General features: G+C 46.7%; 1 protein-coding gene across 3 annotated transcripts in view; it reads left to right on the forward strand.

The window, feature by feature from the left end:
- The window catches only part of VASH2 (vasohibin 2), a 36,747-nt gene that overhangs the window by 3,966 nt on the left and 7,453 nt on the right, over nt 1-25,328 (forward strand). The window contains exons 1-6 of one of the 3 annotated variants that reach the window (XM_074897189.1): nt 1,378-1,459; nt 1,894-1,982; nt 4,300-4,356; nt 13,852-13,926; nt 21,895-22,276; nt 24,134-24,249. In XM_074897189.1, coding sequence (XP_074753290.1) covers nt 1,418-1,459; nt 1,894-1,982; nt 4,300-4,356; nt 13,852-13,926; nt 21,895-22,276; nt 24,134-24,249 — 761 coding nt within the window. In that variant the 5' untranslated portion in view covers nt 1,378-1,417. Of the gene's footprint in view, nt 1-1,377; nt 1,460-1,893; nt 1,983-4,299; nt 4,357-13,851; nt 13,927-21,894; nt 22,277-24,133; nt 24,250-25,328 lie in introns of those variants that run through there. The other 2 variants (XM_074897190.1, XM_074897188.1) reach the window with 2 other exon arrangements.

Here is a 25,328-nt window from a genome sequence, read left to right on the forward strand (position 1 = left end):
TGCATTCCTCCTCACTGGTGTGGTCCCTATGGGATGCTGTCCTGTCCCACAGCTGTGCAAAGGTAGAGGCTTCCATTTTATTGACGACTGGGAAGGGGGTGCTATCCCCCGGCTGCTCTGTGGCACCCAGGCCTCTCACTCACAGGGACTCACACAACACGACATGCCAAGGCAATGAAAGTGCAATGTGTGCACCTAGAGTTTCTTTATCTTTTGAAGAAAAGGAGTGTTTGTATCGGAGCAGGAATGACCACCCTGGAAGGATTTGACAGGCCTGCCTTAATTCCCTCTTTCAGGTGCTTGCTGCTCCTGAAACTCAAGTCCCATGTGGTGTGTTGAGTCCAGGTCTCCCTTAATGACAGGAGGGACAGGTGAATAGTTTGTCCAGACCAAAGGAGCTGGAGGCAGAAGAAACTTGTGAAACTGAAAAATTGCCTCTAATGAAGAGCTTAGGTGTGGAAATTGCAATTAAGAAGTGCTAATGAGTCTTGCTCTTACCTCCCACTTAAGAGAGAAAACCCATGTGCTCACGCACGCATGCTGGTTGTCTCCCATGTGGCGCTGGGGATGGCAGCAGCGAGTTGGAGGCATGGCCATCTGTCTGCTTGCCACTTAAAATACGTTTCTGTGTGCCAGTAATGTAGGAGTCTCTATTTTGGGTTTTTTCCTTTCTCTGAGTGATATTTACTATTTGACTGTAGTAACTAACTACATGTAGTAAATGCTGGGTTTCGGTTGTCTTGGGATTATCGGTGCTTACCCTCTGAAAGTAAACACAGTCCTTCCATCTCAGTGGAGGTGGGAACCAGAGAGGAAGGTGCATGTGCAGAAATGGCCCCATACCATCTGAACTTGCTTTTCTTAGCTGTAGTTGCTGACTGTATTTAGAGCTGTGATATCTCACTTTATGATCTTTAAACTATTGTAACAATGTCATGGACCCGCAGAAGCTGCACACTTTCCTTTGTGCCTTAGGTCTTGGCTGCCCAAGTTGCTGGTTCCTGAATTTGGGTCTGCATTAATATTTAAACAAACTCTTTCCCGTGCTAGTTTGTGAGAATTGTACTCACTTCTTTTTAGCCACGCTGCCCACTTTAACATCTACTGACTCCATATTTTGCAGTCTTGCCCCTAAAGTAAGAGGACTTGGGACAATGCTGTGCCCCTTCCCTGCATGGTTACAGGTTCAGGAGCCACGTAGCTGTGTGGATTAAATGTGGATTGAGGGCCTGGCTTCTTAAAATGCTTAGGCACAAGCAGATGTCTTATGGGATTTTGGAAAAATCCCATTATGTTGCCAGTTTATATCTTTTAAGTGTCTTAGTATCATTAAATATCTGGGTCCCAGGTGGTCTTCTAGGTACCACTCACTTCCTGCCCAGCAAGTGTGCCACTAACGCGCAGCAGATGGGAAATCATGCAGCCTGGGATCCTTGTCTCCTTTTATCTTTATCTCATGGTAGAGGAAACCAAAAATTAGACTTGAAATGACGTCTCAGGGGAGGGAAGACAGCAGAGCCAGGACTGAGACTCTGCTCATCCAAACTGCCTTGTGCTGGAGGGGAAAAATGGGAAGCATTGGCCTTCTGTGCTGGACTACCTGCCCATGTAGGGTGGTGTTTGAGGGACCTCGGTGGCTGTGACGAGCAGCTTGTCATGGTGGGGCCTGCCCTGGGCTCTCTAAGCCAGCAGGGATGGGGCTGGCTCTGGTGCATGGGCAGCCCCTGTTGTCAGTGGGATGACTTTGTCTGATGCTTGAGTTCACGTGGGGTTTAAGCCATCTGTGCTGCTGTGTTGTGTGGCACTAAGCGCATACTGCTGACCAAGTCAATTGCTTATCCGCTCTGCAGGGACCAGTAACTGTCTAACCTCTTTATCTTTTTTTGTGTCCAGCCCTCAGTGCCGCCAGTGCCAAACTACAAGCTCTCCATGTCGATCCCAGAATGGCTCCAGTCAATACAGACCTACATGAAGATGCTGCAGTATCCTTCTCCAGCATGTGGTCTCCAGAGAGAAGGCTGGCTTGTGCCCAGCATGAATTAACAGGGGCTTTACTGAAGCACTAGCTGGTCACGAGGGCTTGGGATCATTTGGGGGCAAAAGGACGCCTCTAACGATTTGTGATAGCACCTGCAGCACTGAACTTGTCACAGCAGTCCTCTGGGGGATGTAATTACCTTTAAATGATGCTGAAGAATTAAACTGAAGTGACACTGGTGGGAGGAGAAATGTTTATTTTGAAGTTGGTTTATGAGGATATTATGATTGGATTGTGATGCCTGGGGAAATGATATGGCGCCTCATCATAAAGGTCCTAAGGGAGAGCTGATGTTGTGGCAAACCTTTTCTTCCTCTGCCCTGGCAGCCCTTGCAGGCTCCCTATTGACTGCCTGCGTGCTCAGCTTGCAGGGAGTGCTTGTCATTGGGGTGGGGGGCAAGCAGCTGTCTTGACCCCGAGGTGGGCAGGCTTGCCTGTGACACAGGAACTGACCAAAGGAATGCCCCCTTCCAGATGTCCTGCCTTGCTTGGGGGCTTCATCAGAGGTGTACACATCTACCCAGCTTCCCTGTCGCTGCCTCGTGCCTAATACCTGACTGTTTCCATTGCTGACAGATGATGTCAGAGGAGACGGTTGCTGTCCCAGATGCTGCTCTTCTCTCTGTTTTTTCTAAGCTCTCCCTTTTTGTGTGTGTACGTGTGGGGGGGAAGCAGTGGGGATGAGGAATGAATGTAAAGTCCTGTTAAGGATTAAGAACGGATATGGGTGGCAGCTGGAAGAGCATCCAAAAATAGCATGCACAGTTAGCCTGCTGGGGAGTAGTGGTTGGGATCAGGCGGCAGCAGGGGTTGGAGCCGCGGCAGCTGCCGCGGGGAGGGACGCTGGGGCCAGCCTGCTCTGCAGGGGAATGGCGCATTTCTCGTCTGCATGTTGGCTGCTTGGGCAGGACGAGAGGCTCACTGCTCAGGGTGGTTGTGCTGGAGAGGAGACCATGTTGCATGGAACTCCAAAAATTGTATTTCCCTTCCCCCCGCCCCCAGTGGTTTTGAAATCCTGCGCTCTGCTGCATAGCAGGAGTGGGCCTTAGGCATGGGGTTTGGATGTGAGTTCAGAAAAGCTTCAAAGTGGGCTTGGGAATAGGGTCTGCTAAAAGAGCCTGTATACTTTGTTCAGAGCACTCTGAAAGGGCCTCATGAATTAGATTTTGAAGGCAGAAGGGAAGCAAAGCCTCATTTCTGGAGAACTCTGAACTCTAATTGAAGTCAGTTCAGAGCATCCTGGTGTGTGCTGGAGTTTTTATTTAGACCATGGTTATACAGCCAGCAGCTGTGCTATTTATGCCTCACAAGGTACCCTTTGCCTCCGTAGGGTCACCTGTTTCTGCCCAGGTATCAGCACCACAGTTTTGCTGGCGTGAATGCTCTCGTGGCTGTGTTGGGAACTAGGCTGGGGAACAAAAGTAAGCAAAAGTAAATGGTGTGATTTTTTTTTTTTTTTTTTTTTTTTTAAATTTTTGATTTGTTGAGATTTTGTTTTTACTGGACAGGTTGGTTTCCTGATCTGATTTACTGCATTAGTGCTTGAACAGCTATGCTCAAGGAGCCTGGAAGAGGCTGCTTTTGATACTGCTGCTGCATGTTAGCTTGTACTCCTCGGCAAGTGGCGCTGAGATTTGGTTGATGGGTGACTGCTGGCATCCTTTGTGATGAACTTTTCTCCTATGATCATGGTGTTAACTAATGTTCTTTAGTTGCACTTAGCTGGTTATTTCCATTACAAGTGCATTGTGTCTTTTAGATAATGTTTTTTATTTCCTAGGTGTAAATGGGTGCACCTGACATATTTTTGGTTACGGGTCATATGTGAGCTATGTGACCAACTGAGTTAAAAACTTAGAAGGGAAGTAAGTTCTTTCAAACCATGAATGTTGTTGATAGGTTTGGGTAGACTATAAAAGCTTTCTTTTGCCCAAATGGGAGACTTTTTTCAAACTTGTAACCCAATAGTGAGTGTGACTTAGAGGGAAAGAGAATTCATAACCCTGAAATACCAAATTTAAGTGTCATTTTAGACTAACAACCTTTTTGCTTGACTCTACACCTAATGCGTTAATATGTCATATAAAAAGACAAGTGAAAAAATTGCTTTATTTCACATGCCAGGGTTTAACCTCTGAGAGTCAATGGATTTTCCTGCTTAATGTTTCAACAGGAAATCATAACTGAAATTCACCTTTTGATCATTTGTTATTTTATTGTTTGACTGTTCCAGTTACTTTCCTTTAACAGACAAATTTCAGATACAATCACACAGGAACACAGTTCTTCGAGATTAGAAAAACCAGACCTCTAAGCGGGTAAGTGTCTCTGGAAGTGGACTGTAACCCTTGTCTTACACCATGCCAGCTGATTACCTTGGGCATTTAAGCACTGTAGCACCATGACATGGGAGGGCTGTCTCCTCTGTGCCATGGCTGCCTTTGCAAGGAGGGTCCCAGCTTGCTGCCAGATGGCAAATGGACCCATCAAGAACCGATGAGTGGAAGGGCTGGTCTTGCTCAGCAGCCGTGTGGGAGCTGCATAGCTGCAGGCCAAAGCTGAATGCACAGGGCTGGGAAAACTCTCAATTCTTGCTTATTGATGTTGGGTTGGGAGGGCTGGGCTGTTTTTATGGAAACTATGTAAGTCCTGATATTCTGATTGTGCTGTAATGCCCTTTGCTAATGGTAGGAAGAGATCAACTGTGCAAAATGCTGCAGGAATTTCGATGTCTTGGGTGCAGACCTTTCCCCTGGAGGATCACAATGGACCATTTGAGTTGAGCTGTGGTTTTCCCATTGTCGCTCATCTTGCTGTTCCTTCCACACTGAGGACGCACATCGCGCTGGTTGACAATGAATTGTGCAATACAAATACAAACGTGCACAGGGAGCCTGGCAACAGGGAGGTGGGATCCCTTGCATGTAAGAACTGCTTCATAGTTAGGACAGCTCTTTAATAGGACCCAGTAAATTAGCAGGTTATGGTGGAAACTGATGTTGACAACATGCTTTTATTTTAGGGTGAAATTTAGATAAGCGGAATATAATTACTCCTGTAGACTGGCCTGTCTCTAGCTCTCCCCAGCTGTCTGTCATTAATCTAATGGTCTGTCACTGTAAATTCCAGTTCCCATCCCGGCTTTGCGCTTCACATTTTTATCTTGTTGACAGCAATCTTTCCCACTTCCTTTCTCTGTGTAATGTTCACTGTACTGGTGGAACTAATTTAGAAGAAATCTTGTGCCTTGAATGATAGATGGGTTTACAGAAGCTTAAACCAGTTTTTCAGGCTGGTCACTCATTTTTAAATTTGTCCCATTGCTTTTTTCCAAGAAAGCAGAGGATGAGAATGAGTTGTGTTCAGCACTCACCACTTGAAAGGTTGGCATCCTCCTGGGCTGGATGATGGGACTCCTGGCTCGTGAGAGTGGTACTCTTTCCTGGAAGGGAACAAATATAGTGCTCGCAGCTGGAGATGTACCCATGGCTTTGGATCCTCTCCTAAGTGGTGCTGTTTCCTTTATTTACCTGCCTTAGTGTTTGCCTGGGGACTTATGTCTGGTTGCTCTCCTTGTTCTGTTGCTGTTAGGATTTCTGTGAGTGACTTGATACGTGGTGGCAGGACTTCTGCAGAGTTAAGGAGAGTGCCCCTGGAAATGGTCCAACCCCTCGGGGCAGCTGCTGCCAGCTTGCCAACACAGTTGCCTGTCCCTGGTGTATGCTGGACTTGCACAGTGTTAAATCCTAAGACCTGTGCTGCTTTGCTCTTTGACCTGATGGACAGGAGTGCTAGGAGTAGTGGAGCTCTTCTGAGCATGCTTAGCTGCCCAGATCCTGTCATACTACAGTGGGGCTCGAGCACTTGCCCTGTCTTGGTTTCTCCAACTCTGAGAAAGGCAATAACGTGTTGATGGCCCTGTAATGTTGAAGTGTCTCTGAGGGCTCTCCTTTCTTTCATTTGGAGTGTGTGGCTGTTTGTACCAGCTGAGGATATCTGCTTTTGCAGTTGTCCTTGGCCATTTGTTCTCCTGCTGCCAGGCTAGTTTTCATCAGAGCTGAAAAATCGCCCACACCTGCAAGTTTTTTCCTGGAAGGTGTGTTCCACTTTGCAAGAAATCTGCTTCCAGTCTGGTGACAAATGCTGATCTGAGCAAGTTTCTGTGGTGTGAAAGGCCTTACTTGCTGCAAGACAAAGTTTGTATTTGCAAGTTCATCGGGCAAGATGCTGAGTGCCTCCCAATTGCCACTGGCTCTTGAAAGTTGAGGCTGTTCCCAGAACTGTGATTTATTGATATTAACCATACTGCTTATTTCGTAATATGAGGGCTCAAAGCTAATGAAAATATTATGAGATCTTTGGCAGCCTCTCTTCAAGAGAGCAGTGGCCAGACACAAAGAAGCTGAGCACTAGATGGAAATTGAATATTCATAAATTCATATGAAAGTGTCCTAAAGCAGCTGGGGCATATTAATGAGTTTTTCTATTATGGAGGGAGGACTAGATATTATTGAGATTTACTGTCAGCATCAGTGTGATGCATGAGAAAATAAAAATGCGTGGCTGCACTTAGGAAGATGAGCATAAATTATCTACAGGAACTTGTAACATTAAGGGACACAGGCTTGCTATAATTCAGCATTTATAATCCCTCTTAAGAAAAAGTCACTGTTATCAACTTAATTCTAGACTGCTAGACACCCTGTGGATTTGTCTAGACTACAGATAACACTTTTGAAAATGCTAGATTTCTGTTGGCATAGCTGTGTGAGTTGGGGTGGTAGAGATGTGATCCTGCACACTGTGTGTGGCGTTCCTGTTGTACTGGCAAACTCTGTCTGAAAATGTGTCTGTGTCTAACTTTGCCTGAGTTTGCTGTATTTGCACAAAATCCAGATTTACATCTGTAGGTACATCCACTGCAGGAGTGCTTTGCTAATACAGTTATCCCGACCCGGGATGGTGTCCTTCACATAGGCTTCCTGATGTACTTTTGTATTAGGTAGGTAAAAGGCACCCTGTGGAATTCAGCTCTACTGATCCATGGTACGTGTGTATGCATGTGATATGACTGTTTCAGGCACCGATAGGGCTGGTTTTCCTTTTCCCATACAGGATTATGCTGGCAAAACCTATATTACAGCTTTTGTTGGTACAACTGATCTGATTAAAAATGGTGCTTTTAACTGAAGTGGCCATTCTTTTAAACTTCCAAGCTTAGATATTGTAATAGCTTTAGAAAAAAATGTATTTCTGGATATCTAGTAGCATCTGTAACTGTGAATTCAATACCAACAGGCTTTTCTTACTTGCTTTACAAGGAGCAATAAGCCCTCTGCAAGCTTCTATCCTAGGATGCAGGCATGAGCCACAATGAGGAACAAATATCTTTGCCCTCGCAGAGTATCTGGGGAGGGAGTAGATAGGTGTGGTATTGTATGCTCCCTCCAGTTAAGTGCCAGCTGATCAGTGGGATCTATGACTGAAGCAAAACTGATGTTTGGGTAGGTTCTAGCGGGCTTTGAGAAATTACAGCTCAGAAGCTGCTCAGTGAAGGTGGAGTGACTGCAGATATAAGGGGTAATCAATTGCAATAAGAGAGTGTGATAGAAGCAGTCATGTGGGAACGAGGCAACCAAATAACAGCAATGGGGGGGGTGTAGAAAACAATACTGTTTCAAGACACCGTGTTATTAAGGAACCCTGATGGGGCTGTAAAGAAAAATGGGCTCATACCATTTCTAGACAATATACTACAGAAAGCATTTGAACATCTGCTTCTCTCTTGCACAAAGGGAGAATGTTACATATATGGTGCTATGTTCAGCATGTGGTAAAAGTGCTTTTGCCATTGAAACAAACTGGTTTTGAGAAGATTCATGAGAGCAGTAGCTGCTCTGCTGTTTGATCTTCTTTTTATCTTGGCTTCATTGGGAAGAATAAAACTGCCAGGAGCCTTAAAAAAACTTGAGAGAAGGAGATTTTATGGACCTCATGGAAGTACAGGGGCCTGGGGAAGGAGACGTTTGTGGAAAACATGCTGGGGAACGTCACTAATATAAATTTTATTGAAGTCTGTAAGAATCTTTCTGGTGAAGGTAATGGTTAACCTCTCCTCCTAATGCATGGTCATCTCTGAAGTGACTCCAGCGTGATGGGTGCCAGCTGGTGAGATTTTTCCAGTTTGGGGCATGCTAAAAGGTTTGAAGCTTTTTCTAACCTGTATGTGAAGTTGGGTGCCCGAGTGGAAAATCTGGGAGCAAAAGGAATTCATGGTTCCCACAAGATGTCTGCAGATACTGCTATTTTAAACAGAAATTATCCTAAAGAGGCAAAATCAACTCCTCTACAGGCCCTTTCTTACTGCAGAAAGAAAGGGAGCTAATCCAGTTGGGGTCCTGAAAACACTGAAAGAAATTTGAGTGAATTAGAAAGGAAATATCACCATCTGCCAAGTACTAGATCTCAAGGGAGGAGCATGCAACCTGTTCCCATTGGCTACATTTGTTAGAGGCAGAAGTGTTCACTATGGTCGGGAATAGAGATCTGCCTGGCAGACTTCAGCTAGTGGTGCAAATGTCGCAAAGAGGAAAGCTGTATGCTACTTATTCTTGACTGTAGCAGACTCCCTCGAGTTACTGGAAGAGATGGGCTGCCCCTGTGCTGACTAGAATCTGTGGAGAAGGGTAGCTTTGGGTTCCCAGCGATATGTGGTACAAGACTGTGAAGTACTGCATTAGCTATATATGTGGAATCTTTTCAGATAAGGGAAAGATTTAAAGAAAATCCCAGAAACAAATCCTGATCAGACAGGGAATTGAAATGCTTGACTCTGTTTTTTAATTCTTTTCCACCTTCCTGACAGAAGGATTGAGCACAGGTGAGTTCACCGATGACACCGAGCTGTGTGGTGCGGTCGACAGGCTGGAGGGCAGGGTTGTGCTATCCAGAGGGACCTGGACAGGCTGGAGAGGTGGGACCCTGCAAACCTCATGAAGTTCAACAAGGCCAAGTGCAAAGTTCTGCACATGGGTCAGGGCAATCCCAAGCACAAATACAGGCTGGGCAAGGAGTGGATTGAGAGCAGCCCTTCCTTTGGAGAAGGACTTGGGGGTATTAGTGGATGGAAAACTGACTGTGACCCAGCAATGTGCTCTCACAGCCCAGAAAGCCAGTTGTGTCCTGGGCTGCATCAAGAGAAGTGTGGCCAGCAGGTTGAGGGAGGGGATTTTCCCCCTCTGCTCCACTCTTGTGAGACCCCACCTGCAGTGCTGTGTCCAGCTCTGGGGGCCCCAACATGAAAAGGACACAGACCTGCTCGAGCAGGTCCAGAGGAGGGACATGGGGATGATCAGGGGACTGGAGCACCTCCCTTGTGAGGACAGGCTGAGAGAGTTGGGGTTGTTCAGTCTGGAGAAGAGAAGGCTCTGGGGAGACCTTACAGAGGCCTTCCAGTACTTAAAGGGGGCGACAGGAAAGATGGGGAGGGATTCTTCATCAGGGAGTGTAGGGATAGGATGAGGGGTAGCAGTTTTAAACTGAAAGAGGGTAGGTTTAGATTAGATATAAGGAAGATTATTTACTATGAGGGTGGTGAGACACTGGCACAGGTTGCCCAGAGCAGTGGTGGCTGCCCCCTCCCTGGCAGTGTCCAAGGCCAGGCTGGATGGGGCTTTGAGCAACCGGGTCTAGTGGAAGGTGTCCCTGCCCATGGCAGGGGGGTTGGAACTGAATGGTCATTATGGTCCGTTCCAACCCAAACCATTCCGTGATTCTTTAAATCTTCATTCACAAGTTTAACTGTGCAAACTTTCTGATCATGATTAACATCTGAGACAGCACGGTAAGAAATTAGGAGTGAAAGAAAATAGGTAAAGGACAAGTCAAAGAACACTTGTAATGAGTTATTTTCAGATGAGCTGGATGCTCAGTCATTTGTCTTAGATCACTTAGGTGACTGACAAGCAACCTCCAAACCTCTAATATTTCTGTTAGAGATTGTGGGGAGGATGGGTGCTGTTATTGGAAACTGGGGAAGGCAAAGATACCAGCCTTTTTTTTTTAAAAAAAAAAGGGAAAAGATAAATCTAGGAACTTTCCAAGTTGATCTGCAGTTTCAGGGTAGGTGATAGGTGATGTAAATTTAGTTTGACACATTTTTTTTTATGATAATTTCCTTCTATGAGAGTGTAAGAGCTTTTGTCAATCAGGGAGGAGTTGTGGACAACTCTTAGCTTTAGTATGGCCTTTGGCAGCCTCCAGGTAAGGCAGGGACCTCGATTATAAATAAAACTATTTAACATAGGGACCCAACCTGGTGAAAAGCAGCACTTAGAAAGTGTAACTTAACTGATAGCTTGCTCTTGCCTAGCAAGAGTTTGTCAGTTGAGGTGTGTAATCTCTGTCCCAGGTCAATGTTTTTTCATTAATGGTATAGATAAGACTAATTGTTTGTGGTCCAGGCTGGACAAGGTGACAAGGCTTTGCAAGGTGGAATTGGAATTCAGAGTGATCTCAAAGGGTAAGACAGCTGGAACTAACAGGAGGCAATTTAGAGGAAATGCAGAGGAGGGTTTTGGGAATAGCCAGCTGTGGGAATACACAGTGGAGAATGAGAGGCTAGTTTTTCAAAGAAGGAGCTGATCTTCAAAAAATCCCAAAATAAACCAACCAAAAAAACTCTAAACATTTGGTGTGGGTCAACAGGGAAAACAGCACACTGGGTTGGTCGCAAATAAATACTGAAAGATGGATTCAGAAAGAAATTGGTCTGTTTGTATTGTGGTATGGTGGGCTTAGCTGAAGGACTGTGAGATGCAACTTGACTGAAGAGAGTCCAAAAGGAAAGCAATGAACATTGCCCAAGGTCTAGAAAACATGACCTAAGGGGGAAGCTCTGGGATGAGAGAGGGAGGGATTTAAAAAAAAATAATTAAAAGCAATAAATCTGTGTCTGCTTCCTTATGTTTACAGAGGAGAGGGTAGATTACAGCCTGTTGCATATACAAATGTCTGAGCAGAGATAATAAATGGTCTCCACGCCTGCAGCAGAAATAGCTTCTGATTTAAATTGCAAAAAAGGAAAGATTTAGTTTAAATATTAGGGGACCTTCTTAGATGCAGGGTTAAGTATATGATAGATTAACTGGTGCATTTCCAAGCCTTTGAGAAACCGGTTAAAAGTAGGCTGGAAAATTATCATTGAGAAGTGATTTAGATTTAGCTTATGCTACCTGGGACAGAGTGGTGGCTTGGGGATTCTCCAAAGGCTCTGCCTCCAACGCAGACACTGGGTTCAAAGCCATGTTTCATCTCAAACTTGCTAAAAGCACGAGAAAAACTCTTAGTGCCTATGGAACTGGGTCATCCACGTAAACCCTGTGGCCTGTGCTGTAAATGTAGAGAAAAAGCAAACTAACTGCAGAGTATTCCCCAGGACTGTGGGATGGATGTGTGTGAGGGCGTGACCTGCTCTCTGGGTGCAGATGGGTGCCTGTTTGCTTCTTGTTGGTGATGCCTCCTGACCGATGCTCCCCTTGCACAGATCCTCATCGCTGTCACGGTCTGGAGGCCGTGGCCACCTCTGAGCTGCCAGGTTCAGGGTGATCGCTGAGCACCTGCCACAGCTCCTGGATTTGGGTGCTTTGAGCAGGAGGTGGGACAGGAGGGCTTCCCAGGGTCCCTTCTGAGCCCAGCTATCCAGTGATGCTATGTGAAGGGAAGGAAGGGCTGCCGCTAGCTTTGGAAGGGACAGCTGTGGTGCCCGTGCACTAGCAGGCAGCATGTTTTTAAGCAAAATGCCTTTCCTTAATAACCATGTAACATCCTGGAGAGCTGTGCTTCAGAACCAACGCATATGTGGCTTGCAAACAGAGTGCATGTTAAAATACTACTTAGTATTTAAATAGTGTGAGTGTTGCTGTCACACATAAGTCAGTAGTAATTTGACTATTTATTTAGGCCAATTACTTTGAAGACTCCCTCCCTGGCTGTGGAGCCATTGTTATCTCCATGCTGACAGCACCTTGAAATCATGACAGCAGTGAGGTTATAAAAGCAGGTGTTAGGAGACCTGATGCTGCATGTGGTGACGAGGCAGCTCCAGTGTGGTTACTGTGTTTGCCAGCTGGAAGCAGAGTCAGCGTAGATGTAGATCTAGGGAGGAGATGCTGGCCCTGAACCTCGGACCATGTTCACCAGGCATACACCACACTAAATGGCTTGAAGCTAAATAGCTTTACAACTTGAGCTTTTTTCCCATTTCTGATGTGCATTCATAATCAGCTGTGAGGTTTTTTTTTAACTCCCCTGAAGTTAGAAGATACGAAATTCAGTGGATCATCTTGTTCATGGATACCTCCCATGCATCATCTGCATGTAATACTTTGCTGGATGGAGACAGGGCTTTGTAGCAGCTACTGCAGTGACCAGCACTGAGGAGCCACTGTGGGGGATGAAGGGGCCCCATTGTGCGCCCTCACTGGAGCAGCTCTGTGCTTCCAGCAGTGGGATTTCTGTGGCTGATTGTGAACGTGTAGGAGGCAGGCTAACTCTAATTTGTCTTCTGTATTGCAGGCAGAGTGTAAAGGGTGGTTGTTTACAAATGAAAAGATAATTTCTAAGTTGGATAAATGGGACATGGAATGGCTGTGACAGGCTGTAATAGTGGTGGAAGCTGTATTTGTACTCAATACAAGGTTTAAAATGCATGAGGTGGGTGAATTAGAAAGTGGGAAAAACAGACTAAGGGTTTCTGATGCATATTTTCATAATCTTCTCTAATACGAATATTTAAACCACTTAATATTGTGTTTCCTTAGAGTAGGGATCTGTTTACAAAGCTCTTCTCAGGGAAGGGATATGGATAGAGAAGACTTCAGAATAGAAGTCATCCTTTGGTTTGGTTTTAACTTCTTTTTTGGTGTGTCATTGAATATGACTCTTTTTATTAATCTCCTTCTGGGTTTTTTTTTGTGTTTGTTTTTTTTTTTTAAACTCTCCAGGATTTCAGGATCTGCTTGTGGAAGGGGATAGGATACCTAGTTGGTTGGTAGTGTGGTGTCAATCTGGTATGACAGTTTTCTCAGCTGAGCTGAGATTACGTTGCGTTTCTTGTCAGTTAGTCCCTGTCAGATAATTCTACTCCAAATACAGAGTCTGAATTGTAACTGAACTTTGTGAACTTGCAAGATCCTGGGCATGCAGTTTTCCAGTTTTTACCACTTCCCCAGTCCACAGGAGGTGGGGAGCAGCAGCAAAATGGTAGCTCAGCTTGCAGTGGTGTGAAGTGTCTGCGCTGGTAGAGCTTTCTGCAGAGCAGGCTTCGATAGAGGCATTAAATTCTTGCCTCTAGGCTCACAGAGGTATTTGTAGCTTTCAGGCAGTGATCATGTAACCATCCTCTCTCCCCTGTTTTTTGCAGAGGAGAGTCAGGGTTATTTTGAAAATATGCTAAACTTGGTCTTGCTGTGGGAGCTTGCATGATTGCCAGCTTTTGCGGCTCAGTGGGGCTTTGTGTTACGGTCTGAAGTGATGTTCATAGAGTTGCTGGGAGCAGCAGAGGACTGCATTCCTCTTCCAACCCATCTTCAGAGGCTGGAAAGCAGTGGGATGTCTTTTTTTGTCTTTTTTTTAAAGTAATTTTCCAGAAGTCAAGAGGACCCTGGCAAGGTGCTGAAGGGAAGAATCAAGTTCACCAGTGCTTGCTGAGATAAGAACTGGAGGTGCCTGGCTTTTGGTGTATGAGAGGACCCTTTGATTCCTGTCAACTGGTCCAACTGAAAGGGCTGAAAACATTTTTGTTTCTGTCCTAGGTTAATGGAGACGGCAAAAGAAATGACCAGGGAGTCCTTACCCATCAAATGCCTTGAAGCAGTTATCCTGGGGATGTATCCTTTCACATACCTGTGACTTTTTCCACTGTGACACTTTAATATATTGCCCTTTGTGGATGGTGTTTGAGGTGGTCACAGCCAAAGGTGAGTGCCAACAGCTCGGAGAGTGCCGTGGTATCGATCAACGAACAAGTTGCTGAATTGCCTAGGCTTGTCAGTAGGAGTTTGGATGCCATGTGTCAGCTCACAAGTGTGGTGCTCTGGCCGTGAGTTCTTTGCCTCCTGCCCTGGTAATCTGCATAATGTCAGAATCTGACCCAAAGTGCCCAGATAAGTATCTGTTGGTAACACCTGAGGAACACAGGTTCTGTCCTATGTTTGTCTAATGTTTACACGTGAAGTCACATTAGTTTTTGTCTCTCAGTCCCCAGCTGTGCTTTGTGCAGAAGCATATGTGTATTATAGTTAAATATTTGAGCTTTACCCAAATGCTTGCTTCCTATTCATTTCGGAAAAAATTCCAAGAAGATATTCAGAGACTGACTTGTTTCTTGATCTTCTTGTGCTGTCACTGATACATCAACCTGCATCATCCTAAAACACCAGAGGAGGGCAAGGCAGGGTTACAGGAACAATTGTATGCCAGATACGTCTTGCCACAGCTGATCAAGTTTGATTTAAAACAAAACAAAAATCCAAGCCAAAATAAACCCCGATGCAAACCAGCTTCTGGCTTGTCTCTGCGGCATTTTACTTGCTACTGCTGCCCCCTCTCGTGGAAGAAGGAGCCAGCAGTGCCTGGTGTTGGCATGAGAAGGGGTGGCTGCTGTGGAGTGGGAGTGGGACGTGGGCTGAAGAAGTGTGTGGTGTGTGAGACCGGTTGCTGGCTGCGGTCCCTGCTGTGCTAGGGGGTGTGTGGGGCACACCGGGTGCTGCTCCCAGATAGGCTTCAGGTCCAAGTTTGAATGGGGGGGCTCTGACTGATGGGGCTTCTCCTGCACGTGCTGGCAGGGTCTGCATGCAGCTAGAGGGGTGGGGGTTCCTGGGGGCTTGATGTCAGCAACAAACTCAAACTGATGCCCTCCCAGAAACAGAAATGGTGTCAGTGGATCTGTTGTGTTTGCCCTTGTGTCAGGGCTGTGTCCTAAACTATTTGGGGACCAAAGGAGTGGGGAAAATAATCCCCAGGTGGAGTTGATGCTCCTCTGCAGTACTGGAGAGCATCAGTGTGGCTTCTGGTGCTGTATTTCTAGCACTGAACTGATTATTCCACATACCACACGAGCGGAGGGTGATTAGTGGCATACAGATGACCATGATAATCTATATGTACTCTTGCTGATCTAGAAGTTTCAACCATTTTATTTTAATTTGAAAAGAGGATTTCTTCTGCTTGCCTCAAACCTGATTTTTGTTCTTTTTTTTTTGAGTGGTGGGGGAAACAAAATACTTGAAAGCTATGGTTTATACCATTTGGTGTCATCTGAAGTTGCTTTGGACTTTTAAGATTTGGATGAATCTTTCTGTCCCTAGTTGCTACTTCAAAAAAAAAAAAGATTATGGAAAATTTTAATTGAAAAGCCTTTGGCAGGGGAGGGTATGGGACAAGCCTGTCTTCCTATGACTTCTAGTTGCTGTCTTGGAAATCTCCTGTGAGAACCAGGGCTATCTGCTGGGGTGGTGGTGTAGTAACAGATGTGTTGAAGTTTAAGAGATCCACACAATATAAAATCTAAGTATTCTGACTGAGGTGTGGATACAAAAAGAGCGTAGCAGTGGTGAGTGAATGGGCTGTCTGAATATGTGTGATTTGGAAGTGGCTGGTATGAAGCTTGTGCTCGTGCAGAACCTTGTGGTGCCGTGCTGCATGTACACCATGTGGGTTTTTGGGAGGCATCTTTGTAACAGCACATGGGGAAGTTTTGCTGATTTTTCTCAGGCAGGAGATTTTGATCTTCAGCGTTGCCCTCTGGATGTGGACATGGTGAGGCCAGCAGCTGTGACTTGCTTTCCGAGGTCAGACAGTTACCAGATAAGAGATTCGTTACCCTCTCCAGAGTGTCAAACCGATGTCTTCGCATATGCCTGAGCTGAGCATCCTTGCATATGTGTGTTAACCTCTGGTTCCCTTCTCTGTCTCTGGAAATAAGGTTACTGCTGTTAATTTGTGTGCCGGCAGGCTTTGCCATGTTGCTTGGATACTGAAAAGAGCACAGCCCACTACAGTGGACCCTTGGCATGAGTCTTCATTCAAAGGCCGACTCGCACAGAGCAGCTTAGCAAGATGTCATTTTAATTGAGCTGCTTGTTGGCTCGTGCAATTGCCTTTTACTGTGCGACTTGTTATAAAACGCTTCTGTAATCCCTCCTGGTGCAGAATTAACTTTTGCATAATTGCCTTCACACTAGATCTTGAAGAGTTTTTATAGGTCAGTGAGTTAAAATACTGAGCTACCCTGTGTGCATGCACCAAGGGAGCAGCAGCTGTGAGATGACTGAAAGCTCGTATAGATCTTCCAATATTATTTTGCAGCAATCTGCACGGCTCTTCTCTGTGCAGCTGTTTCATCTGACTTTGTATCTCTGCTTACTATGTTAGTGCCTAACCAGAGGCATTCCTTCTGCTGTCTTCCCCAGGGCACTTCACAGTTCAATTGTAGATCAGCTGAGTAATGGTGTATTCAGCCCATTCTTTCTGATCGAGGATTCAAATGACTTGTATTCAGGAATAGTACACCAAAAGTGTCAAGGAAATTTTATCTGTGCTGTATTCGCTTTATTAAAATGGGGAAAGCAAAATATCAGAGGGAGGAGAGGGAAGTGGCACGGTACATCCATCCTCAGGGAGTCTTGCAGAGCGTGTGTGTCAGGTGAACATAACTCACTCCTGTTGCCTTCAGTATGCCTCTCCCAGTTCATGTGAGGTGATGATCAGACCCATGTAGTGTATTAGATCTTCCCCTGTCCAATAAGATCATTAAAGGAGGAAGAGGAAATCAGAAGTGCTTTGGGAGGGAGAAATTATTGAATAGCTTCTGCACTATACCTTCTGTGCATTTAATTGGTGGATGATGTTTATCACTGCTGGAGACCTGGGCTCCTTCTTCCTGCTCCTCCTTCCTGGCAGGTACATCCAAGAAGGTGTCAGACGTGGTGCTGGGTCTTCCTGCAGCTGAAGCAGAAGAACTTGTGAGTCTGGGTGCTGGGACAGCTGGATGCTTAGACCTGCTTGGGCATCAGTATTGGTGGGCTGCTCTGGTCAAAAAATTGATGCTGGCGCTTCTGTCTGAAACCTGGTCATGTCTTGGTTTGTTTCAGGTGCTGATGGCTCTGCCGGGCCTTGGTGCACTGTCTTATGTTTGGGCTTTTTTCCTTCAGGGCTTCGAGGAGGAGGGGTCTACCCATGTCCCCTGCCCCAGGGGTCTCTGTGGGCCTGAGTCACTGTTGGTGCTGCAGGGCAGGGGCATGATGCAGAGATGGCACTTATCTCCTCATCTGCCCCTTGCACAGTTGCTGCCCCTTAGCTTTGCAAAAGCACCAGGGTTTTTTTTTCCCCCAGCTGAACTCCTGTTGAGGCTGGTTTAGACGCAGGTGGGCTGAGGTCCTCACAGTGTGTCCCCTCCTGTCCTGTGGTTCCAAGCACTGGTGGGAAAACTGCTGGTGGCAAATAACCCAAGCTCACTTACCCATAGGGAGCTAGCTGCCGTCTGGTGGGTACTGTCAGCTGCTAAGACTTATTTCCAGAGATTTTCAAAGCCTGGGGTCACAGTGCTGACACATTCCTGCTCTGATTATTTATTAATAAGAAAAAAACAAAACCCGAGAGAACATTTTTTCTAAAAGTCAGTGCTGACAAATAAACAAGGTGAAGGGCTTCAAGTCTTTCTTCTGGCTGTGAACTGGTCTGTGCTCTGCAGTGGGGGCATCTATGTAGGGAAGGGTCTGTACTTGGGGGGAAGATGCTGGGATTTTTGTGAGATGTTTTTGATATTAGAGTTCACCAGGAGGTGGAGAAAAAAGAACACAACTTCAATCTGCAGAAGGGTATTTGTTGAGTTGTGTGAGTGTGCAGGTTTAAAGAAAACCCATCCACATGCTTTCTGCTCCAGAGTTTTAAAGCTAAGGGGTTGACTCAGGTAACACCTTAACTAATTCTCCCCTTTACTTTTGAACTAAGGATGCTAGTCCTCATTTGCCACACTGCTCAGGAAATGTCCAGGTGGTAGCCAGAGTGCAGGTTTTGTGTCCCAAGTCTTGCTTCTATTTGAGTCTGGCATCTGAATGTCTCCCAAGTATCCAAGCTAGGTTGTGCATGAGCCTGGGTGGTGAAGGCGATGGGACTATGGGAAGCACCACAACCTGTGGCTCAGAGGGCGGTGTGCTTGTGTTGACTTGCAGATCCATAGGGAGCTGCATGCTCGCATGGGAAATGTGGTCCTTTCTGCAGGCTGCTAGCAGTATTGGGGTGCACAAGAAAGCCTACTTGTTAATAGAGCCATAGTGGTGTACCCCAATGGCCTGTCACCTCCAAAGCATGTTGTATGCTTTGGGCCTAATTCTTCGCACACTCCTTTGACACAAACCTGTCTCTTTCAAAATCAGCCTCCTGGGGAAAGAGCAGAATTCATCAGCTGCCTAATACATGTAGCCCTGGCTGGCAGGCATTAGTGTCTCTGTGGGATGGAAGAAATTGAGGTTGAAGGACTAGTATGAGGCTGCAGAAGAGCTGAGAGTCAGGGTGGGCAGGGTTTGGGAATCTTGGAGTGATGGGGACATACCATACCAACCCATTCCTGAGGCCCTGGTGGAGTGCTAGGTATCATCCTTGTGCATTTTCTGAGTGTGGGGGAAGAGGAAAGGTATTGGGGAAAGAAGTGGCAGGCCAGAAGATTAGTGTCCCTCTTGTGTGATTTCCAAGGAGATCAGCAGCCCTCAGTGCTGTTTTTCTGCTGCTTTGATTTACACGAAGACCTGGGATCGGGAGGCCACTGAGCTTTTCGTTACAGCTGCTTTTGCCCTCTCCTGCTCTGTGCTGCTTCTCTATTGTGACACATAATTTACTCCCCGACTCTCCATCCTGCAGTACAGTCCCAGCTCAAAAGTGTGATTACAGCTGCGGCATTGCTGTGTCGTTGCCTTTTGTTTGCCACAATACAGCTCTCCTTGGGCAGAGCAGAAAGGAAAAGAAATAATAATGATGCATGGATGGCGGGGAAGATCTGACGTGCCTTTCCAGCCCATTTGCTGTGTATTTCATCTCGGGTGGGGACTCTCATTAACTAGTCACTCAGCAGAAGCAACCTGTACCTAAAGGTTAATTTCCGCAGCGGTTGTTGCTGGGTTATTTGATGGTGGGTAATTTCCATCCTCAAAAGATTCTTTTACTCCTACCTAGTATTTAATGAGATTAAATTGCAACTTCTCTGAGACCTCGTGGCAGAAGTGTGTATGTGTGGCAGGTGGCCACCAAAGCTTTGTGTGGACTTAATAGAAAGGCACTCGGGGAGCAGAGAGAAAACCCTTTCATAATGAGGGGGAAAAATAGTGGTGATGTTTGAAAGCTTCATAGGTGTTAATAAAAGATACTGCTTTTTCAGTTACACAGAATGATAAATACAATGGACTTCTGCAAGAATCTGTCTGTAGGATACAAATTATTGTAACGTAACTTTGATGTACACAGGATGCTCCTTTTAAGGCCTGGAGCAAGGTGACCTTTTAAATGAGGTGAGTGTGGGCTGAGTTTTCCCGTTGCTATAAAGTTGCTGGGCCCCATTCTGACCTTGCAGTGTATTTATAACCTTTAATTCTACCAGTGGTGTGGGGTTTTTCTTGGAGAAGCCGGCCCTAATGTGACAATGATCCAGCGAGACCAGCGAAGGCAGTACAGCTATTTCTGTTCCATGTTGGTGTAGTTGATATCGGGGTGAGCTTTTGCAGTTGTTGTGGGGTGTTTGTGTTTGTAGGTGGGGCAGCAGATGGGCAGAGGTGGGCGCACGCAGCCTTGGCTGGGCGAGGGGTTGTGTGCGTGGCAGCGCTCTGTGCTCTGCTTTGCATGCTCGCCCAGACTTACTGTTGTACAGGTGAAGTGCACCAGGACCTGAGCCTGCAATGTTGTCTGTTCCTATGCCCTCTAATACATTTTCTCCAGACTGCTAAAGCTGATGACATCTAGCACTGAACACAGTTAAATACATTTGACTTTGAACCAAAAAGCTTCCCTGTGGCTGTTCTGAAATATTTTTGCCAGTGTGTTTTTTTTGCTTTTTATTTGTACAGAGGTTTAACTGCTTGCTTTTGACCTCAGAGTCTGGGCAGTTCATGAATCTCTTACTAGCTGATTTCTGTGTTCACCTGGAGGGCAAAAGTTTGAATGTGTGAAATTCAACAAGCATCAGGTGGGTGAAATATCCCCTTGAGAAAATGCTTTAGAGGCAGATGAGAGCCACTGGATGCTTTTCTTACATCCCTGTAGAGACAAGGGGTGAAATGTGGAGTGTAGGCAGGGGGTCAGCATCCCAGGGAGTTGCACTGGTAATGGGGTGGGGTGTCAGGCTGAGAGCAGAACCAGAACCGAGCCCTAATTGTGTTTTACAATATTGGTACAAAAAGCTTTTTGTGTTCTCATTTTCCCAGCAGCTGTTGAGCAGCCATGCTATGCAGGTGGGGGAGGAAGGCTGCCACAGTAACATCCCAGGACATCTCAGCTGTGCAGTGGCTCTTGTTTCACTGCTGTTAAAGGCCCTTTTGGGCATGCGATAGGGGGAGGAGGGCATGCTGGAGATCCCCTGAGCAGGACCCTGGTCTGAGCTGGTTCCTGCAGCTCCAGTGGGAGCTGACCCCACTCCTCTGTTCCTCAGGCTGCCCTGATGCTATCCAGGCAGTGCTGCTCCTTGGGCCAGTGTATTTTGTAGTGGCACCACGCTGACTGACTGTCTTGGCTGCGTCTGCCTCTGGGGATGGCTCTGGCGTTACAGCAGGTGCTTCTGGCTGGAGTAACCCCAGGCTGGAGTGTCTTGCTGCAGCCTTTTCTGGTCATCTCTTCTCTGTTCCCCAGGCATGGGTGGGGGTCTCAGCTGCAGCAGGGAAGGGCGCCTGCTGTCACCCAGGGGCCGGGTGTCGGCGTGTGGAGCCAGGGTGAGTTCCAGCTGTCTGGGGATTAGCAGCAGGGAGCCACGTGCAACGTAGGTGCTGACGCAAACCTGCCTGTGTGAGGGAATCTCAGTCTCTCCTCCCCTTGGCATATGGGCCAGCAGCCTCCTGAGGAGATGACCCGGGACCTGCACATAGTTCCCCTCTGAGGTCACCTACTATGATGTTATGGAGCTTGGCCCCTGCCTCTGCATGTGGCACATTTGAAGTGGCTAGCCAGTGATTCAGGGGACATGTTTTGCTTTTTAAAAGTGTTTGTTCCTGACCACGTCTCTGCTTATCAAATTAATTACCCACCTGGGAGCTTTACTTGGTTCCTATCAGCAACGCGTTACAAGGGTAACATGCAAACACACTCTTGTATGAGGAGTGGCTGTGCTGAGGGCCAGTTTACAGATGGAAGGGCAGACTGTCACCCTGGATTTTTCCTACTGTTTGAAGATGTGGGAATAGGAAGATCAATAATCTGAGTTGTATCAAGCTTCAACATGAAACAGAGGGAAACACTGTTCCCTTTTGGGACTGTGGGAGTTTGATGTTGGTATCAAATGGAGGAGTTCCCACAGATCTGGGGACGGTGGTCTCTCTTCTGGTGTGCTGACCTGAACACTGTTGTGGTTTTTCTTCTTCCCTCTCAAGCATGGTTAAGAGTCAGGCCCTTCCCTGCCTGAACTATTGCACCTTATTCTCCAAGCGCTGAAATGGGCTCTGGCAGCATTGACTGATTCTGGGGCACAGTGAGAATAAATTTGTGTTTGCAAGAAAGCACTTGCCCTGTCAGTTAAAAAAATCTGCTAAAGATGTCTTATAGGTGTAATTGTGCATGCTCCCTTCCCAGCGCTGTTGTTGCCTTAATGCAGTGCACACCAGATACTTAACAAACGGGCAACCCTCCGTGGAGCGCTTCCCCATCAGCTTTAAAACCCACTTCTCAGGGAACTATTTTCATCATGTGGTGCTCGGGATTTACTGCAACGGCCGTTACGGCTCGCTGGGCATGAGCAGACGATCAGATCTGATGGACAAACCTTTAACTTACCGAACTCTGAGCGACCTCATCTTTGAATTTGAAGACTCCTATAAAAAGTACTTGCATACAGTCAAAAAAGTAAAAATCGGATTATATGTCCCACATGAGCCGCACAGCTTTCAGCCCATTGAGTGGAAACAGCTGGTCCTCAATGTATCCAAAATGATGCGCACAGAAGTCAGGAAGGAGCTGGAAAAGTTTGCCAGGGATATGAGGATGAAGGTAGGTCCATGTGCCTGGGTGGTGGAGTTGGAGGGCTCTGTACCTTGTCTCATCCTGCAGAGATTGGTCTTGTTCCATGTCAGCAGACTGACCCTGACCTGAGATTAAGGTGATACCAGGTGGACTCGGGGTGTGCTTATATCTGTCTCAGTGATTCTCCCACAGGGTTTGGTGTGTTTTCAAGCCCTTACAGCTATTTTTTGATTCAAGGATCTTCCCTTCAGCCTAGGAAACACTAGAACCCTGACCATCAAAGAGCTGTTGCCCAGTTTGCTTTTTTCACTGACTGCGGAAGAAGGTGGCTGGGGCTGGTGGGGTGGGTGGCTTGGTTGCAGGATCTCTACTCTTTGCACCATGGCAAGGGATGCCATGGGACAGCTGTGTCAATGATTGCTTCTCCTTGCAGGGCATGCCAGTGGGCTTGCCCTGCGCTGCCTTATGTCCACCACCCTCGGCCAAATCGCAAAGTAGGCTACATGGGAAGGATGAGGAGAGCAAGTCCCTGACAGGCTGGTGCTTCTCTGCTAGTTGGTCAGGCTGAAGAGCCCAGAGAGAAACGATGAGGAGGTACGGCAGGCTGCCGGCAGGCCGGAGGGTTTGGCTGCCCTTGGGGCTGAGGGGTGTCCCTGACCGTGCCTCTGGGGCTGGCGTGGGCAAGGAGCTGGTTGTGGTCACGGTGGAAGGGGATTTGGTGCCTTTCCAACCTGCTGCTGACAGTGGGAGCAGAGCAGGTGTGTTGCTAAGTATAGGGCTGGCTCTCGTGGAGAGGCATGCAGCATCGCATCCAAGTTATTCTGGGTTCCCGTCCCCTGCCCTGCTGAGGAATGGCTCCTGCGTAGCAGCTGTGTGCCTTTTTGGCTGAGGCTCTTGCCCCCTTGCCCTGACCTTGGAATGAGTGTCACCAGTGTCATCATAGCCCTTATGTCCTGCTGCTACCTCTCCTGCTCTGCCAAGGAGTTTTGAGTGCCAACTCGTACCACACTGTCACCTTAAGCACATGTGCTTGATTACAGATGTAATGAGGTGAGGTTTTTTTTCCCCTCTTCTCTATTCATGCACTTTTAATACCATCTAGAGAGCAAACAGCTGAAGCAGGCTCTAGCTGTAGAAGTCCTTATGGGTGGATAACTCACTGAACTTAGTATTTGCTTTTGATAGAGCGACCAGCTCTTGTCTGTGTGCTGAGCTGTGACATTAGGTCCAGTCCTTGTAAGTGCCTCAGGGCCGGGACCACAGCTCTGAACCCTTGAAGGCTGAAGACCCTACATCTGCCTCTTCCCTTGAGTTAATTAGGAATTTGAGCCACTTGACTCAGAGGGCTTCCATTGTGAGGGGGCTGACTTTGGAGGATCAAGTCTTAAAAATAGCCTGGAGTGTTGTGCTGATGGCCTTCTGAGCTTGGAGGGCCTGGGGACTGCAGGCAAGTTGGAGACCTACGGAAAAGTCCCACTGACACAGAGTTCGACTGCCAGCCAGGGAGACAATTACCTCTGTGGAGAGGAAAGCTGGAGAGAGGGATTTAGCTGTGTGAGTTTCCTTCAGCTAAGGCTCAAAGCTGTTTTTCTTATCTCTTGCTGTTGCCAGCTCTGAAGAGAGCTGTGAATGAGACCTCTTTTCAGTATTTAGCTGGGAACTGAATTGGTGATGCCAACTGATTTTATCAGGGAGCCCCAGAACAACTATCACATGATAACAGCTTTGGGCTCCTCTTAACCTGGGCAGAGTTTGAATAAGCCCCAAGGGATTGAAGGCTCTTTGTGTGCTGTCCCTACTGCTGTATGAGGCTCTTTATTTTTATTTTTGGTGAATTATTGCCTTTATTGAATGCCTTTTCCTTCCCTCCCCCATCTCTCACAGATTCTGAAACCCTCAAGTGCCCACTCTCCTATGAAAGAGAGATCACGGGGTAAGTCGTTGTCCCCTCACCGAAGGCAAGCCAGCCCTCAGAGACGGGTGTGCAGAAGAGACAAATCGTGAGTATTCCGGCTGCCATCACTGACGGGTCAGAAATGGAGGGTGATGACATACCGTTCTGCTGTACAAAACTTATATGTGCTCACTGGTGTATATAGGAAAACTGCACCAGATATCTCCATTTCCTAGAGAGGCTCCAGAAGCTGCCAGTACTGCTGATGTCCTGGCACTGCTGTGCTTACTGCTGCCCCATTCATGGCCCTGCTGTGTAGTGTCCTTGGAGGTGCCAATGGCCTTTGCTTGTTTCAGTTCTACAGGGTGTTGGATGACTGTGAAATTGGAAGTGTGGGTTTTGCTTTTTCTTTTTTCAGTCTCTATACAGTCCACTTTCTGGAGGAATTAACCTAGCCTGGCGTGCATGGGACCTGTACAGGAGGGAAGGTAGTTTGATCGGATTTAAGGGTGTTCAGACAGGTATTAAAAATGGGAGGATGTATCTGCTATTGGTAGTGGAGTGCCCTGCTGTCATGGTCACTGAGACAGAAACTGGATTCTCTGTGATGAGCCTTTGTATAGAACTGTTCTGATGAGAGTGGGTTTTGCTGAGGACTGTCTGACTTACAGGGACAGTAAAAAAGTAAACCTTTTCTCTTCTTGCCAAAACAGAAATACGACTTGCATGGTATTCTTTGATTTTAATCAGTTTAAAAAAACCCAGACCACTTCCCTTGTGTGTAGCTAATAGTTGAACTGTGCGGGGAAAGATGGACTAATTGCATGCAATACCTCTAAATGGATAAAACTGAGCTTCCAGATCCTGGGCCTTTTCCAGCCACTGGCAATTCACACTCCCATACCTTAGATGTGGAAGAGTTGAGTTCTAGCTGTACTGTTTCATGCCAGGAAGCTGACAACTGTGAAAGCCTATACGTAACCCAGACTAGTCACTTATTTATGGTTATCGCTTTTTAAATAGGCTCCCAGACTACTGTCTCAGCACTTATTTATTTATTTTAAAGCAGCTAACAAAGACATTAGACTAACCTTCTAAAGATAACTTCAAGATACTTTAGCAGCAGATGATTTCACAGCATGCTTTTATTTTTACATGTGAATTCACAGTCAGTCTATGATGCTG

The sequence above is a fragment of the Athene noctua genome, chromosome 1, assembly GCF_965140245.1.
Source record: "Athene noctua chromosome 1, bAthNoc1.hap1.1, whole genome shotgun sequence".
Classification (NCBI taxonomy): Eukaryota; Metazoa; Chordata; class Aves; order Strigiformes; family Strigidae; genus Athene; species Athene noctua.